Source organism: Pteropus vampyrus, unplaced genomic scaffold, assembly GCF_000151845.1.
Source record: "Pteropus vampyrus isolate Shadow unplaced genomic scaffold, Pvam_2.0 Scaffold97, whole genome shotgun sequence".
In the NCBI taxonomy this organism is placed as follows: domain Eukaryota; kingdom Metazoa; phylum Chordata; class Mammalia; order Chiroptera; family Pteropodidae; genus Pteropus; species Pteropus vampyrus.
Genome location: NW_011888878.1, coordinates 6331036 through 6347958, shown reverse-complemented (window position 1 = coordinate 6347958; position 16923 = coordinate 6331036). Strand labels below are relative to the sequence as shown.

Here is a 16923-nt window from a genome sequence, read left to right as displayed (position 1 = left end):
AATTACCTTAAAAGCAATAGACATAAAATTTTTTGATATTTATACCTCCAAATATTTTTATTTTTATTTTATCTTTTTTTGAATTTTTATAAGAGTTTATTTGAGCCAAACTGATATTATACTGGGGAGCAAGATTTCAAATGCTCCTTCAAAATATTTTTTAATCTTTTTCTATATATGCTGATTATCTTGTAATAAGTATGTTATATTTGTTTTATTTTCTTCTGATTTCATAATAATCTATGTAAATTGTGGATTAAAAATACTAATCAAATGTATATAATAATTTTATTTTACATTATGGAATCAAATTTTATCACAGGTTTCGTCTTGATATATATCGTTGTTTGGCCAGTCCAGCTCTGATTATGTTAACAGAGGAGGATCCAATTCTGAGAGCATTTGAACTTAGTGCTGATTTAAAAGAACTAAGCCTTGTGGAGGTGGAATTCAGGTGGGAATGAATGGAAATTGTGAATTATATCTTTTTTTTCAGACTGTTTTCAGCTTGAATGTTTTCATAGGCCAGATTATAATTTATATTTATTTACATTTGATCCAGGATGACCAGACCTTGCTGCCACCTGCTTTGGATTTTCCTTCCTCCTCAGTGGGCTAGACCCTACTTCTCTTAGATCACTCCTTCCACATTTGCTCTCTGCCCCTCTTGCACAACCCTTAAATCCTTGCTTTGGTCAACATTGTTTCCAAAGGCATCCCAGGGCAGTGAGCAGACTAGTGGGAGTGATCACCTTAAGCAAGAGCAAACTTATTTATAACTGCTCTCTGTCCTATCTCCCATCATTCCTAGAGTCTATAAGCAAGAGCAAACTTATTTATAACTGCTCTCTGTCCTATCTCCCATCATTCCTAGAGTCTATAACTTTCAGAAGCATATAGAATGTTTTCTGTATGTCAGGGATGTTCCACATGCAGACCTAGTCCCTTTTTCACTGGTGAGTTTCTATTAGGAGAAATAACATGTAAACATAAGAATAAAATACTACCAATTAAGAGGGATGAATACCCAGTCTAAGTTTCCTTCTGAAATGAAGAATTAAGTGTAATTCTGGCACTTTGTATACCCAAAGAATCAGTGTTATAATTTTTCCTAAGAGATAAGTTGGAGATGGAGGGAAGGAACGCTTTGGGAAAGTAGCCTATTAAACTATTGATTTAAACATTAAACAAATCCTTAGAAAACTTGAGGAAAAGCTTTGAGACTTTCCCTTAAGTTAAAGTATCCCTAATGCCCTCCAAAGAAGGAGGAATTGATCAAGATTTCTTGCCAGTTCCTATTGTGAGGTTCTGGGTTATGGAGAGGTTATACCTATCCCTACCTTTCCTTTCATGTCCAGCTTATGCTGGAACTCCATGTCTTATATTATATTCCTCCAGTGACTTGATAAGACTGGGAAAATTTAAACTACTTTCTGGAAGGGCAACAAGCAGCTTGCCATTTCTTTTAGCCTTTACAGCATACATAGTGTGTTCTTAATAGCTCCAAGTTCTAGAAAAATTTTTAAAAATACTTGTTAATAAGTTTTTAAGTTTGGAACTACTATATTTTAATTTGGATAAATTAAAATATTTAAACTTGAAATGACAAAGTATATACTGGAAGAGTGCAATATAAGACATGGATATCTTTGTAATAATATACACTTTTGATGAATGTTCCCATCTGCAATTAGGTTCTTAGACTAAGAAGCATGTAATACTTCATTTGTTAGAGAAACACAATAATTTATTCTTATGTATTTTAATTACATAGTAAATACAAGGAATGGATGAGAAAAATATTAGCCTCTAAGAAAGAATTTTTAATTCTTTGAGTTATAATTTTCTACAGCCAGTTAATGGAAAACCCCGTGGTATAGAAAGATTAATCAATGGGAAATCTTCCTATTTTCCCTTCCTTTTCCTTTAAGAAAACAAAAACTGAATAAAAAATTCTTTTCTGAAGTCCATTTGACTCAAATTATTTATTTCTAACTTCATTCTTAAATTGTTAGACTCAAAAATAGGTTTAATGTAAATGATATTTTAAGAAAGGATTATCTACTTTATTAAAATAGATAGAATTATATACTAAAATGTCTTAGTTTCTCACAAATTGATTTAGGCCTGCCTTTAACAAGCAGTTAAATCCTAAGTTTCAAGAAATAGTGATTCTGAAAGAGAATTCTTTATTAGGCATGTTTCACTATCTCTTTCTAGCTTGAATTTTGTTCAAATGAACACTTTAAAAATGAATCAGAATATTACTTTAATGTCAGAAATAGCATAAACATATTACAGACTATTATAGAAAAAACTTTTAGTTAAAAACTACGTAATAATTTTATTGGCTAGCATTAAGATATTATTATCTGTTGTCTAGATAAGTAATACAAAAGGAAGTTTTATACCAGATTTATAGAGATTAAGGGCAAATGAGCTAAGTGAAGAACTAGTTAACAAATATTATCAAAATTTCTAGGAATATCAGTATTTATAAGGAAACATGTTGTTTATCTAAGATTATCAGTGTGAACACAGGGAACATAATGAGTTACAGTTTTCTCCAAAGCTGTGGAAAATTAATGCATCAGTAGATTCCTTTGATGATCAGCACAAGATGATATCATATATTACTGAGTAAACGTGTTCTAGTGAAAATAGCTTAATTGGAAGATGGAAATATTACTGAGTAAACGTGTTCTAGTGAAAATAGCTTAATTGGAAGCTGGAAATGACATTTCTAAAAATCAATTGTTGCATTTTGCAGGAATGATTATGAGGAACTAGCCCAGCAATGTAAAATGTTTGCTAAAGATTTGCTTGCACAAGCCCGGAATTCACGCGAATTGGAAGTTATTCTAAACCACACATCTAGTGATGAGCCTCTTGACAAACGAGGATTACTAGAAGAAAGAATGAATTTAAGTCGTCTAAAACTTGCGATCAAATATAACCAAAAGGAGGTATGAGATTTTCTGTGATATATTTAAATTATTTTCTCCACAGTAGTCTAGTGGCTCAGAGCAAAAGCTTTGAAGCAACACATCTAGGTTGAGACCATGGTTCTGCTTCATAGAACTATGTGTCCTTGGGAAAGTTATTAAATATTTCTGAGCTTTACTTTTAAGAATTAATTAAGGATAGTACATGTTTAAAGAATTTAGTGTAATAAGTACTAGCATTGAACAAGTATTCAGTGGTAGTTGCTATAATTTTCAACAACTAATATTAATTATAATAATAATATGGATGTTAATTTAATGATTTTACAAAGTAGTAGCTACACAGGTAAGATCTTGTAATTGACTTCATAGTGAAGTTTCCATCTTGTGTTTTGTCTTTCATAGTTTGTTTTATCTATCTGGTTATAATAGTACTTTCTATATTAATAGTGCCTTTGTGTTTAAAAATAAGGTATCAGGTATTATGTTTTCTAGTTCTTATTTGTTAATTCATTATGAAACCCAAAGGTGGAGGGGTGTATGATATAACTAAGTTGAATATGGCTCTTCTGGCATCATCCCTTCCTATTAAGGGAGATACTTATTTCTACCCACCCCCATATACACACATGATTCAAGAACTTGAAGAAAGAAGATATTCATTTTAAATTTCATTTTAAGGACAATTTACTAAACATGGGTATTTATGTATAGACAATGATATTCAGTTGATAGTATGGAATATTGGTAAATGGTATTTTAAGGTATTACTTCTAAGACCCATTATTTTATTATCATCATAGATGTTAGAATAAGACTTGTTTATCAAATTTACAGTAACATAAAAGTGGAGCCTGAAATAGATAATGGTAAAAGGGCAAAATACAGGACCTTTGGTGCTATGAACAGAATTTTTTTATTATCTTGGTTGAATATTTGAGCCTTACAATAGCTCTGTGACCCAGGAAAGTGATACAGGAATTTTAAGATGTTTACTTTAGGATTACCTAGGTAGTATATTGATTATCCAGGTCTCTGGCTTCAAATTCTATATTTTTTGTAGTACTCCAAGGTTCTTACTTAAGGTAGAATATTTATAGGCAAAAAAAAAAAAAAAAAATTAAGTATAAGAATTTGGATCAATATAGCTATAAACTATAAATCAACAAAATATCTATGTGGCTTAAAAAAGGAAATACATGCTAATTTGTATAAGTAGAAACAGGGAATAGAAACCCTGATGTAATCTTCTTCATATATATTTTGACTAGACATTGACTAGATCTTAAGTTAATTTATTTACTTCTGTGTTCCACAATTTAAAATAGAGATGAAATTCTAGAAAATGATAGAATAAAGGGAAAACAAAGTACAAAATCAGCTTAAGTAATTGGAAAAAGAACATCAAAGAAAGGTGGAAAGAACCAAAGTTATCCTGGCTAGGGAAGAAAAATCTAAAAAGCAGTTTCCCAATGATACCTTTATATCCCTGAAGGACACACAGAAGAAAACCAAATGTTCCATTCTAAAGAAGATGAAAGAAAAAGAAACAAGAAGAAATAGTAATATTTTTAGTTAAAAGGATGATACTCTATTATTTTAAGGTTGAATAAAAATACAAATTAGGCTTTTTAAAAATTTTATTTTATTATAGTCGACATTCAGTATTGTATTAGTTTCAGGTATACAGCATAGTGGTTAGATATTTATATAACTTCCAAAATGATCTCCTGATAAGTCTTGCATCCTCCTGACACCATATATAGTTATTCCAATATTTTTTACTATACACCCTAAGCTGTACTTTATATCCCTGTGACTATTTTTTAATTGCCAATTTGTACTTCTTAATTCCTTCATCTTTCTTACCCAGCTTCTCTAAACCCTCTCCCACCCAGCAACCATCAGTTTGTTCTTTGTGTCTATAAGTTTGTTTTGTTTGTTCATTTATTTTGATTTTTAGATTCCCCGTGTAAGTGAGATCATATGGTATTTGTTTGACTTGTTTCACTTAGCATAATACCCTCTAGGTCCATCCATGTTGTCGCAAATGCTAAGATTTCATTCTTTTTTATGGATGAGCAATATTCCATTGTATATATGTGCCACATTTTCTTTATCCATTTGTCTTTTCATTGGCACATTTAACATATTTCCATTAAAGTAATTATTGATAGGTGTGTATTGCCACTTTATTGTTTTCTGATTGTTTTTCTCTGTTCCTTTCATATTCCCCTCCTCTCTTCTCTTGTTTGTTGATGACTTTCTATAGTATTATGTTTGGATTTCTTTCTCTTTATTTCTTATATATCTCTTTTAGATTTTTGGTTTGCGGTTGCCATTGCTTCATGTATACCAGGCTTTGTTTATAGCAGTCTGTTTTAGGTTGATGACCACTTAAGTTCAGACACATTCTAAAATCACTACTGTTTTTTACTCGCCCCCTTCATGTTTATGTTTTTTGTCATTATTTTTTACCTCTTTTGTGTGTGTGTGTGTATCCTTTAATTTACTGTCATAATTACACATTTTTCTACTTCTGCTTTTTTACTTTTGCCTTTTAACCTTTGTACTAGCTTTAGCGTTGGTTGATCCACTGCTTTTATTATGCATTTGCCTTTGTCAGTGAGAATTTTTTTCTTTGCGATATTTTTTATTCATATTTTTTATTTTTTTCTTCTTCTTAAAGAAGTCTATTTAACATTTCTTATAATACTGGTTTGGTGGCGATGAACTCCTTTAGCTTTTTCTTATCTGCGAAGCTCTTTATCTCTCCTTCAATTCTAAATGATCGCTTTTCTGGGTAGAGTAATCTTGGTTGTAGATCCTTGTTTTTCATCATTTTGAATATTCCTTGACAATCCTTCAGGCTTGCAAAATTTCTGTTGAGAAATCAGCTGACTGTAAATTAGTTTTTTTAAACTAGATATCTAAATACAATTAAAGGAGGAGATAATATTTTCCCAAATAGTAAACTTTATTCAGGTAATTCATCCCGCATAACAAACTATCTTAATACTTACTGGCATGGAACAACATTTCATAATCATTTTATAATAGCTTTATTATAAAATTATTTTATTATGCCCTTGGATTCTCTAGGTCAGGAATTAGGAAAGAGCACAGCAAGGGTGATTTATCCCTGCTTCACTATGTCTAGGGTCTCACCTGGAGATACCTCTTATGATTGAGGGCTACAACCATCTGGAGGCTTCTTCACACATATCTCTTGTCCCTAGCAGCAGCTGAGGACTCAAACATGGAGCGCTGAGTTGGCTGGGTGCTCAGGTGGATGGGTCCATAGAAAGTGGGCCTCTTGAGAACGGGAACCATGGAAGGGCATGGCCGTTGTGGTAGGTTGGCTGTGAGGAGATGGTCTGAGAAGCCTCTGAGGGCTGACCAGAGTGCATACAAGAAGCCTGGGTTTCTTCACAGCATGGTGGCTTCAGGGTAGTAGGACTTTTTACATGGCAATTTATGGCTCCTAGAGCAAGCGTTCTTCTAAGTAGAAGCAGCAAGGCCTTTTATGACTTACCTTCAGAAATCACATAGCATCACTTCTTCCAGAATTACTAGTTAAAGTAATTAGAAGCTTGTTGAATCAAAGGGTAAGAATAAGAGGAATATCAAAAAATTTGTGTCTATGTTTTAAATCCACCGTAAACTTAAATATTTTTCATTGAAATTTTGTCTTTCCAATTACATATTTAACATTACTGTTAATTAAATCATCATTATATTAGAAAGATATCAAGGACAGCAAATAGTCCTGAGATTCCTTTGATATTTGGGGGAAAGGTGAAACCACTAAGTTTGGGATGCTGCTAAACTGGGTAATTGGTGGGAGAAAAAGCTGTTTTTCTCTCCAGTATTTCATCTTGAAGGATAAATTAAGATTCCTTAAGAACACCTGAATTTGAGCAGAGGCATAAAGAATGAAGATTTAAGTGCCAAAAAAGCAAAGTATATTAGGAAATTTCTTGATAAGCACAACAAACAACAATAGAAATGCCTTTTTTTTTTTTTAAATACAGTGTTGCATTCTGCAAACTATATCTGTCTCAGGGTAAATCATTTTAAAAGAGAAGATTGACCATATTATTTAGATATCTGAATGATATTAAGACCACTTGTGCTTTACTTTGGTAACTTCAAACCTGATCACATTATTGTATTCGGATTTATCAGAATCCTTAAGTTAACTTCACAATGTGAGCATTATATTGAGAAAATACTGCTTCTGGAATTTGTAAACTAAGCAGCTTTGTAAATATTGATAAATTAATTTCTATAATTGAACTAAACTTTTCTTCTTATTTGAGAATATTTTTCCTTTACTTCTCACACAGAATTCAGTTTTAAGCAGGTTTAAGAGTATCTTTAGTGCATTTTAAATTCTTGGTGTTTTCATGGATCATAAATATGTCTGATATTTATACTTTGATCGCTTTGCTATCTTGACATCTTGGTTTCTTTAAATGAAATCATTGGTATTTGTAGACCGAAGTTTCTTTTTATGGATTGTGCTTGTTAACTTTGAAATTTCATAAACATTATTATGAGTCTTTATAAATTAAATGACTAAGTAAGCTAGTAATAATTAATATTTAATAGTGTATGCTACGAATCAGGCACTATTCTGAGAACTTACATTTAATCTATTTTTTAAAAATTTTAATTAGTTTCAAGTATACAGTATATTGGTTAGACATCTACATAGTTAGTAAAATGATCCCCCAATTGCACCCTCCCTCCCTTGACCCTCCACCTAGCCAATGTATTAATGCTAATTGCATTCCTTATGCCATGCTTCCCATCCCCATGACCATCCGTCAGCTACTAATTTATACTCCTTTAAGCCTTCATTCCATTATCCCAGCCCCTCAAACTCCCCTCCCTTCTATCCGTCACCAAAATGTCTGCTATATTTGTGAGTCTGTTTTTTATTAGTTTGTTCTTTTTATTCCTTAAATTCCACATTTTGGTGAAATCATATAGTGTTTATCTTTCTCTGTCTGACTTAAATACCTTCTAGGTTCATCACAGCAATATCTTTTTCCATCCCCTTCCTTTTCATATATAGGGGTCTTGTTTTCTTATCCTTTTAGCCACTCCATCCCTTGATTGGATCACTTAATTCTTTTTCATTTGAGGTACTTATTGATAGGAATGTAGTTGTTACCATTCTTTATCCTGTTTTTGATACATGTTTTTTTCTTTTTAAAGAAGTCTCTTCAACATTTCCTGTAATTCTGGCTTGGTGGTGTTAAATTCCTTTAGTTTATTTTTGTCTAGGAAGCTCTTTATCTGTCCTTCAACTCTCAATGATAGCTTTGCTGGATAAATTATTCTTGGTTGTATATCCTGGGTCTTCATTCTTTTAATATCTTTGGCCAAGCCCTTCTGTCCTGCATAGTCTCTCTTGAGAAATCAGCTGCCAGTCATATTGATATTCCCTTATATGTAATTATTTGTTTTTCTCTTGCTGCTTTTAAAATTTTTTCTTTATATTTTACCTTTGGCATTTTAATTATGATGTGTCTTGGTGTGGGCCTCTTTGGATCCTTGATTTTTGGAATCCTCTGAGCTTCCTGGGGTTTTATGTCCATTTCCTTCACCAGTTTAGGGAAGTTTTCCATTGTTATCTCTTCAAACAGCTGTTCAACATCTTGATTTTCTTCAGTTACACCAATCAGACAAATATTTGGAGCCTTAATAGTGTCCCTATATCTTCCTTAAATCATCTTTATAGTCTTGGCCTCTTTTTTCTTGCCATTCTTTTTGAGTGTCCTGATTGGCTTTCCTGTCCTCTAGATAGGGCATGTGATCCTCTTCTTTATTCACTTTGTTTATTCCTTTGTTTCTTCCATTTAATATACTTCTCATCTTAGATAATGTGTTCTCTATTTCAGACTGGTTCCTTCTTATAATCTCCATCTCCATTTTTATCTCTTTGTTGGAGTTCTCTACATTTCCCAAAAGTTCATTGAGCATCTTTAAAACCAGTGTTTTGAACTCTACATCTTTTAGATTACTTGACTCCATTATATTTGGGTCTCTGTTCTGTTCTGTCGTATGGTTTCTGCTTCTTTGTCTTCCTATTTTGGCTGCCTTTCCGTGTCTATTTCTATGTACTAAGCAAAGCTCCTCAGTCTTCTGGTCTTTTTAGTGTGGATTTGTGAAGTAGGTGTCCAGTGGCACAGTCTTGACAGGGATTCAGCTGCAGGCCAAATTTAGCCCAAGCCTCTACCCCTCTGGGGCCACCTGTCAAGATTCAGCAAGCAATCTACTGTGCTTATAGTTGCCTCAAAGGGCCATACCAGAAACTGAGGCCAGCTGCCTCCAGTGTGAGTCTAGGCGCTGCTCAGCAAGGCTCACCTGACTTGCTGAGGATATACCTGGATGTGGCTTGGGTGGGGCCAGGGTTGGGAGAGGTGGGGTTTCAGGGAATCCTCTGGGTGGAGTGACCTCTGTTATCCAGTTTGATGAGGTCACAGCTATGGTTGCACTGTGTCAGTGCACTGGGAGGGGATATGGCTCAACAGGGAACAATGTATACCACTAGCACTTCGGTACGGGGTGAGTCTCGCCTCGACCCTCACACCGACAATATCTCCCTGTACGTCCCTCGTGCCCACTGCGCGCAGCCAGTCGGGCACTGGTGCTCGGAGGGAGCAGGTCCGTCACTGTGAAAATCCACTCGCAGACACAGCCACTTTAAGAGGCTTTTCTGCTGCTGCCGCTGCTGCAGCCTCCATCTCACTCAGCTGCTTGAGACCGGGCAGCCTTGCGTCCTCGCCCCATCCTACCTTCTGCCATTGCAGAGTGCTTTCTTGGATTTCTCCCTAGTTGTATGGCTTGTTCATCTAGATCCCAGGCAGTTTTTCTTTGCTGCTACTCCTTGTTTCCATCACAACTTTGATTTGGTCACCAGAGAGATGAACAGAGCCTCTATCATCTATGCCATTTTTTTCTCCCCTACATTTAATCTTTATAAGAACTTTATGAAGTAGATACTATTATTATCTCCATTTTATAGATAGGAAATTTGAGGCTTAGAGAGATTCAAATTTACTCAAGGTCATTTAATAAGTGGCAGAGCCTGGATTTGAATCTAGGTAATCTGGCTCCAGAGGTTATGCTCTTAACATCTACACGTGTAAGGAAATAAAAAGCTGTGTGGACTGTATAAAATTGGTTTTAAACTATTATTGTGTCCCTGTGCAAGGATGACATATAAATTAGTGAAGCATTGCATTTTTTTAGAAGAAAAAAAGCTATTAAAACTAAGTATCAATTAAATAATGGTATTATCAGATTCTATTTACAGGTTTTATTTTACTCTTTTTTTTTTTTTATGTGTGTGTATTTCTTTTCAGTTTGTCTCCCAGTCTAACTGCCAGCAGTTCCTGAACACTGTTTGGTTTGGACAGATGTCAGGTTACCGACGTAAGCCTACCTGTAAGAAGATAATAACTGTTTTAACAGTTGGTATCTTTTGGCCAGTTTTGTCACTTTGCTATTTGATAGCTCCCAAATCTCAGTTTGGCAGAATCATTCATACACCTTTTATGAAATTTATTATTCATGGAGCATCATATTTCACATTCTTGCTATTACTAAACCTGTACTCTCTTGTCTACAATGAGGATAAGAAAAACACAATGGGGCCAGCCCTTGAAAGAATAGACTATCTTCTTATACTCTGGATTATTGGTAAGTATTAAGTTCATTTGAAAGGTTTTGCCTTTATTTAGCCCATTAACGTTCCCTTGCTTGGTGGCATTATAAACATCTGTGTTCAATATGTAATTTTACACTGTTTGCACAGCAAGAATTTGAATACTTCCATGATCATTGAAGACTTAACTAACATTTTTGTAAAGAAAACATTCCTAAACTTGATGATAAGGAAACAGAGCTCTTATTTGATATTACTTAATTACATGGAAGTTTTTATCCATGTTAAAATGTTTTTATTCTCGGTCTCTAAAATTGTCCATGATTATTAAAACAGGAAAACAGATTTTGCTGATCATTGCTTTTTTGGCATAAGAGTATGAACCTATTCTCAGTATTTTAAAGTGTAATATATTTTATACTTGGTTGAATTTTAAGAGTTAACTATTTTGTTATATTATTAGTTCTCTTTTTGAGAACCTATGAACTTCTGTAGTTACATCTTCCCTGGTGACTCACTCTATAAATCAGTTCCTTGTAATGATAGCTAGATTACATTAGAAATTACAGATTTTTAAAAAATATATGACATTTTATTTTATTAAAATTGTTTTTAATAAGTTATTATGTTATATAATAAATATTTTAAATGACCTTCTGCTGCCCTCACCCTTTATTTGGTTGGGAGGGGGGAGGTGAGGAGTTGAGGTATAATCATATTGTCTATTTATGGACTTTTAATGACATCTGCTTTATTTCCCTCTGGATCTTCAACCCTGTTTTTAACCTCAGCACTTCCCATTTATCTTTCTACTATTTGCTATAGAATGAAATGATATTGAAATTTAGTCTTTTCAATGGTATAAAGCATATATGTTAATATGTTCTTGATTTTTTCAATTATTAAATAATTTGAGAAGAGTTAATGTACAATGTTCACTCTTAGTTTTCCTTCAGCTATAAAAATAATTTGCATATTTTAGGATTTTTATTTTTATCTGGAAATTAGTTAATTTCAAGTAACTTGATTTTAATCAGTGTTTTACTTTTAGCAGTGTGTGACCCATGATACATTAATGTTTAAAATCAGATAGATGAAGTAAAAAGAATACACATCTAAACTCTGGGTTAAAGAGAATTAAATAATTTCTCCTTGTTAATTTTTCCTGTTTTCTGTGTTTCTGCTATTTTATCTAAAATTTAATATTTTACAAAATAATTTAGATTTTATCATATATAGTTCCAAATTGCATTGTTGTAGATCTTTCCAATGTAAAATTTGTTTATATTGTTATTTGAATAGGTTAAAAAATATTAAGCTGAAAGGCATCTCTCTATTCAAACTATTCCTGAAAGATTGTCATAAAGAAAATTTTACATTGTTTCATTATAACCTATTGTTTAAATGGTAGTGAGAAAGAAAGAATATTTTCTTTGTTTTGTAAATAAGGTTCAGTTTACGCAAGTCTGTGCAGGAATCAAGTTGAAGTTATATTTCTTAGCAGTGAGTAGAAACTCATTGAACTCATACCGCTCTTTGGATAGCATGAATATGCTGCTGTCACTGCATTTCATAATGGTAAAACTATGGCTATTTCTTTTTAATCACATGGCCCTGTTTTCAATAACATTATTGAACACATTTGCATGTGTGCACGCTCATGCACACACACACTATGATTAATTTTCTAACCATATTCTGCCTCAGTAGAAGAGTGCAACGTGAATTAAGCCAGTAAAATTCCTCGAATTATTTTACTTTTCTCAGCACAGCTTCTGCTTTAAAACTTTTAGATCTGAATAAACCCTGCTAAGGATGTCTTCTGAGCCTGTTATGTAATTAGATCACTCTGGGCTTCCTTAAATATATAGATCTGAATGTGCTCTGAGGAAACATGTAGGAATCGTTTGCCTGCTGTCTAAAGGCACTATTTGGTTCAATTTATTATTTCATGCAGTGAGCACAGTGACTTTTGGCTCATAATGAATGACTTTTGTACATTTATTTCCTGTTTGTTTCCTTAGCCCTCCAGAAAAAAAGCAGGGTTGAATTATAAATAGCAAGGTAGGGAAAAATGAAACAATATGTTGATGAATGCACAACTATTGCTGGTTTCTTTTTACTTAACTTTTCACTGTTAGAATATAATAGGAAACTACTATAAAAATATTTTTTTTTAAATGTTGTATACTTACCTTATCCAAGCACAAGCAGAGACAGATATGGCCCAATACTCATGGAGCTTATGGTCTAATTAAAGCAAAAAAAAAAAAAAAAAATCCACACATCCCCAAAACACAATAACTTGAGAGTCACACATATAAATTAAAAATCACAAATGAGCTAATTGCTACTAAGGGCATTTTGCTTAGTTGGGGAGATCAGAAAGACTATCTCGAGGAAGTAATGAATGAGCTAACATCTAAAGGATAAATAGGAGTGAACTAGGAGAATTGGAAGAGGAAAGTACTTCAGGCTGATATCAAAGTTACATTCAGAGGCTCCGTGGCAAAAGGAAGTATGGTACGTAGAAGAGACCGAATAAAGGCTGGAGCAAAGAGAGCAAGGGAAGAGGAATCAAGAAGAAGCTATAGAAATTGATGTTGCCCCAGACCCTGGACAACCTTATAGGCCATTTTAAGTAATTTTGACTATACTAAGAACAATGGAAAACCATTGAAGTTTTTAGGTATGTGACATGATCAGATTTGCCTTTTGAAAAGATCATTCTGGCTACAGTGTGGAAAATGGGTTGGGAGGGTAGGGCTGTGTCAAGAGTAGATGGAGAGAGACTGTAAGGAGGCTGTTGCAGTATTCCAGTGAATGCTGATGGAACCTTGGACTTAGGGTGGTTGTGATAGAAAATGAGAGAAAGGTACAGATTTGAGAGATATTTTACAAAGTAAAGCCAATAGGAAATGGAAATACATATTATGTGGGAGTGAGGGAGAAGGAGATTATTAAGCAACATAGATAGTTGTGAGGGATTTGTGAGAGGGTAGATCCTGAGCATGGTTTTGGATATGTTGAAATTGAAAAGCTTTCAAGATATCCAAAAGAGATGTCAATCAGACTGTCGAATACCTAGTCTGGAGCTCAAGAGGAAGTCTAAGCTTGAGTTAACAATGTGTGAATTAACAATGTACATGAATGAGACACTAGAAAAAATATAAAATGAAAGAGAAGAGGACCTAGGAGTAAGCCTTGAAGAATCCCAAAATGATGAGATTACAGTTTATTAATGTTACTAATTCTAAAAAACAAAAACAAAAGGACCATAAAATATAATACATTGATTATGTAGTGATTGTATTGGTTATAATTATTTTATTCTTCCAATTCAATTAAGAGGTATGAAATACATCAACCGTATTAGCTTCATTTTGGTATGAGATGTTACACAGGAGAAACTACCTGATGCTGGCACTTACTACTCTTTCAGATGTCTGCTTTTTTTGATAAAAATCTCCAATTCATGTTGTAATTTTTGCCAAGAGTTACCTTTAGGTATAAAATTGAATTTAACAGAAATAAAATACATATTTTACAAGCATCTTTTTTTGGTTTAATGTTTTAGTTTCATAGTGTTTAACTTAATAAAATGTAGACTATTGAGTTTAACATTTTCAGGTAATATTTATCTGTTCGTTTTATTTTTATTATTTTTTATTCCCACTCCCAGTACTCCTCCTGATCTGTTCATTTTAAAAAGAAATTCAAGTGGAATTTTTTAAAGTGTTTTCCTTGTCATATCTGAAAATATTTTTAAATGTTTTTTCTACATAAAATATAGGTACTTGTATAATTAAGATATTATGAACAGTCTTTGAAGAATGCTTCAGGTATTTCCCAGGTGAATTATTCTGCCTACTGGTAAACCAGAAAACAATTCTGGTTGACTTAATTTGATCTTCACCCATATGTTATATTGCAGCACTCTATTCTTTGTTACTTTATAATCATTTAAAAAATATCTTAATGAAGGAATGTATCATAAAATTATCCTGGATTATATTGCTGTTCTCTGGAGTTCCTAGGAATATATAACTATGGAAGACCCTTTGGCCAAAAAAGAGGAAGGGGTTTTTGTTTGTTTGTTTGTTTGTTTTTTATTTGTGTATGTTTATTCACTTAGCAGTTTTTTTGAGAACCTACTATGTATCAGGCACTATTTAGGATATTTAGGACATTAGGTAATAAAACAAAGATTCTTACCCTTGAAGAGCTTACCTAAAGTGTGTGGGGGAGGTTGTGGGTGGGGGAGATAACTGATAATATAATAAGTAAACTATATCCAATGTTTAAAAGTGGTAAGTACTAAGGGAAAAGAAAGATAGAAGCAGAGTTGGGAGATTGTGAGTGGGGGAGCATGGGCTTTATGATTTTAAATAGGATGAAAGGGCAGGTGATAGGCAAAGACGTGAAATGAGGGAGTTAGCCAAATGGGTATCTGGATGAGGAGCTTCCGCCCAGTGGGAAGCACCAGTGTAAAGGCCTGAAGTTAAGACTCTTGTGTTCAGAAAACAAGGAGTGAAGAGGCCTATGTGACTAGAGTGGTGTAAGGAAAGATTGATAGAAGAGGAGGTCAGAGAGGAGAGGTAATGTAGGGCCCTAGGCCATTGTAAGGAATTTGGTTCTGACTCTGAGTGAAATGAGCTATAAGGGAAGGTGCAGTACCCACTGCACAATCGGCAGTGGTGGTTTTGGGTTCTCACTGACATTAACATTCACAGGACAAAATGGCAGAAACCTGGCACCAGGAAGTACAGCATGTCAGCATGACAGCTTCAAATGTTGGCAGTTCTTACAAAAGTTTGGGGCTGCTTCTCAGCCTTATAGCGGGCACACTCAATTGTATGGAATGAGGCCATATGGATGGTTGGAGGCTACCCCAGCTAGAGAAACCTCAAATCTAGCAGGAACTATGTCTTATCAAGCCTAAGAGTATAGTTCCCACTACAGGCACACTCTTAAGAGAGATATCACAGAGAAGCTGAGGCCTGTGTTTCTCAACTGTTTTTATATCGTCTTAGCTGTGTATACCTTCAAAGTCTACGAGTTCACTCACAGCAAGTCCAGATGCAGTTCCAATCTGTGGTTATTTCTATAATGTTGAACACAGCTGTCCTTCCATATTTTTCTTAACATAGTATGTTTCCAAGGAAATCACTTTAATAGACAATAACATTGTTCCCATGGAGAAAAAGTTCTTAGCTGCAGTTAACCCTCTCAGAGTTACTACAGACTTTTTAGGAGAGAAGTAACACTTGCAATCTATTCTCTGTTGAGAATAGATTTCAGGGAGATTAGGGTAGAAGAAGGAGACTAGGCACGCTATATGTAATCCAGGCAAGAGAGGATGGTGGCTTGAAGGTGAAGTAGTGAGAAAGGTTAGATCCTAAATATATTTTGGAAGTAGAGCCGATAGTTTTGCTATTGCATTGAAGGTGTGGTTAAAAGAAATATGAGTCAAGGATGATTCAAGGACATTTGGATCGAGCAAAAAGAAGGATGGAGTTGCCATCAGCTGAGATGGGGGAGTCTTCAAGTGCAGTGAATTTGAGGGCAGAGATTAGGAGTTCAGTTTGGACATTTTAGTATGTCTAGTTGGAGACATAGAGTAGCCAACTACCTATATAAGTTGAATTTAAAAGGGAGATTTAGAGATATTAATTATTATATAAATACAAGTTGAGTTTAGAGATGGAAATTTGAAAGTCTACTGCGTAAGTGGTGTTTAAAGCCATTAGACTAGACGGAATGAGGTCACCATAGGAGTGAGTGTAGATAGAGAAAAGGATCAGGGACTGAGCTCTGTGTATGTGTGTGTGTGTGTGTGTGTGTGTGTGTGTGTGTTTAGCATCGATTTATTTTCTTACACTTATTTGACCTCACTTATTAAAATCCCTCTCTGGGATTTTATTGTCATATGAAACTTAAGGTTATTTTCTTTCAAATTTTGAGAATTTTTTACTGAAGTTATTTTTTTCTTCTGAATGAGACTATAGCTGATGCAAGTGTTATTTAATACTTAAAGTATTATTTTGTTTTATTTTTGGATTAAGAGAATTATCTGATTTTTTCTTCCTTATTTTTAGGGATGATTTGGTCAGACATTAAAAGACTCTGGTATGAAGGGTTGGAAGACTTTTTAGAAGAATCTCGTAATCAACTCAGTTTTGTCATGAATTCACTTTATTTGGCAACCTTTGCCCTCAAAGTGGTTGCTCACAACAAGGTGACTATTAACTATGTCAATTGGAGGTACAAATGAAGTTTGTTTAGGAAAAACCTGAG

At 33.9% G+C, this 16923-nt stretch overlaps 1 protein-coding gene across 6 annotated transcripts in view; it reads left to right on the top strand.

Moving 5' to 3' along the window:
- The window catches only part of TRPC1 (transient receptor potential cation channel subfamily C member 1), a 90265-nt gene that overhangs the window by 39665 nt on the left and 33677 nt on the right, over positions 1 to 16923 (top strand). For 5 of the 6 annotated variants that reach the window (XM_023533159.1, XM_023533162.1, XM_023533161.1 and 2 more), the window contains 4 exons: positions 323 to 454; positions 2771 to 2966; positions 10307 to 10661; positions 16725 to 16864. In XM_023533159.1, the coding sequence (XP_023388927.1) occupies positions 323 to 454; positions 2771 to 2966; positions 10307 to 10661; positions 16725 to 16864 (823 nt within the window). The remainder of the gene's footprint in view (positions 1 to 322; positions 455 to 2770; positions 2967 to 10306; positions 10662 to 16724; positions 16865 to 16923) is intronic. The other variant, XM_011364447.2, reaches the window with a different exon arrangement.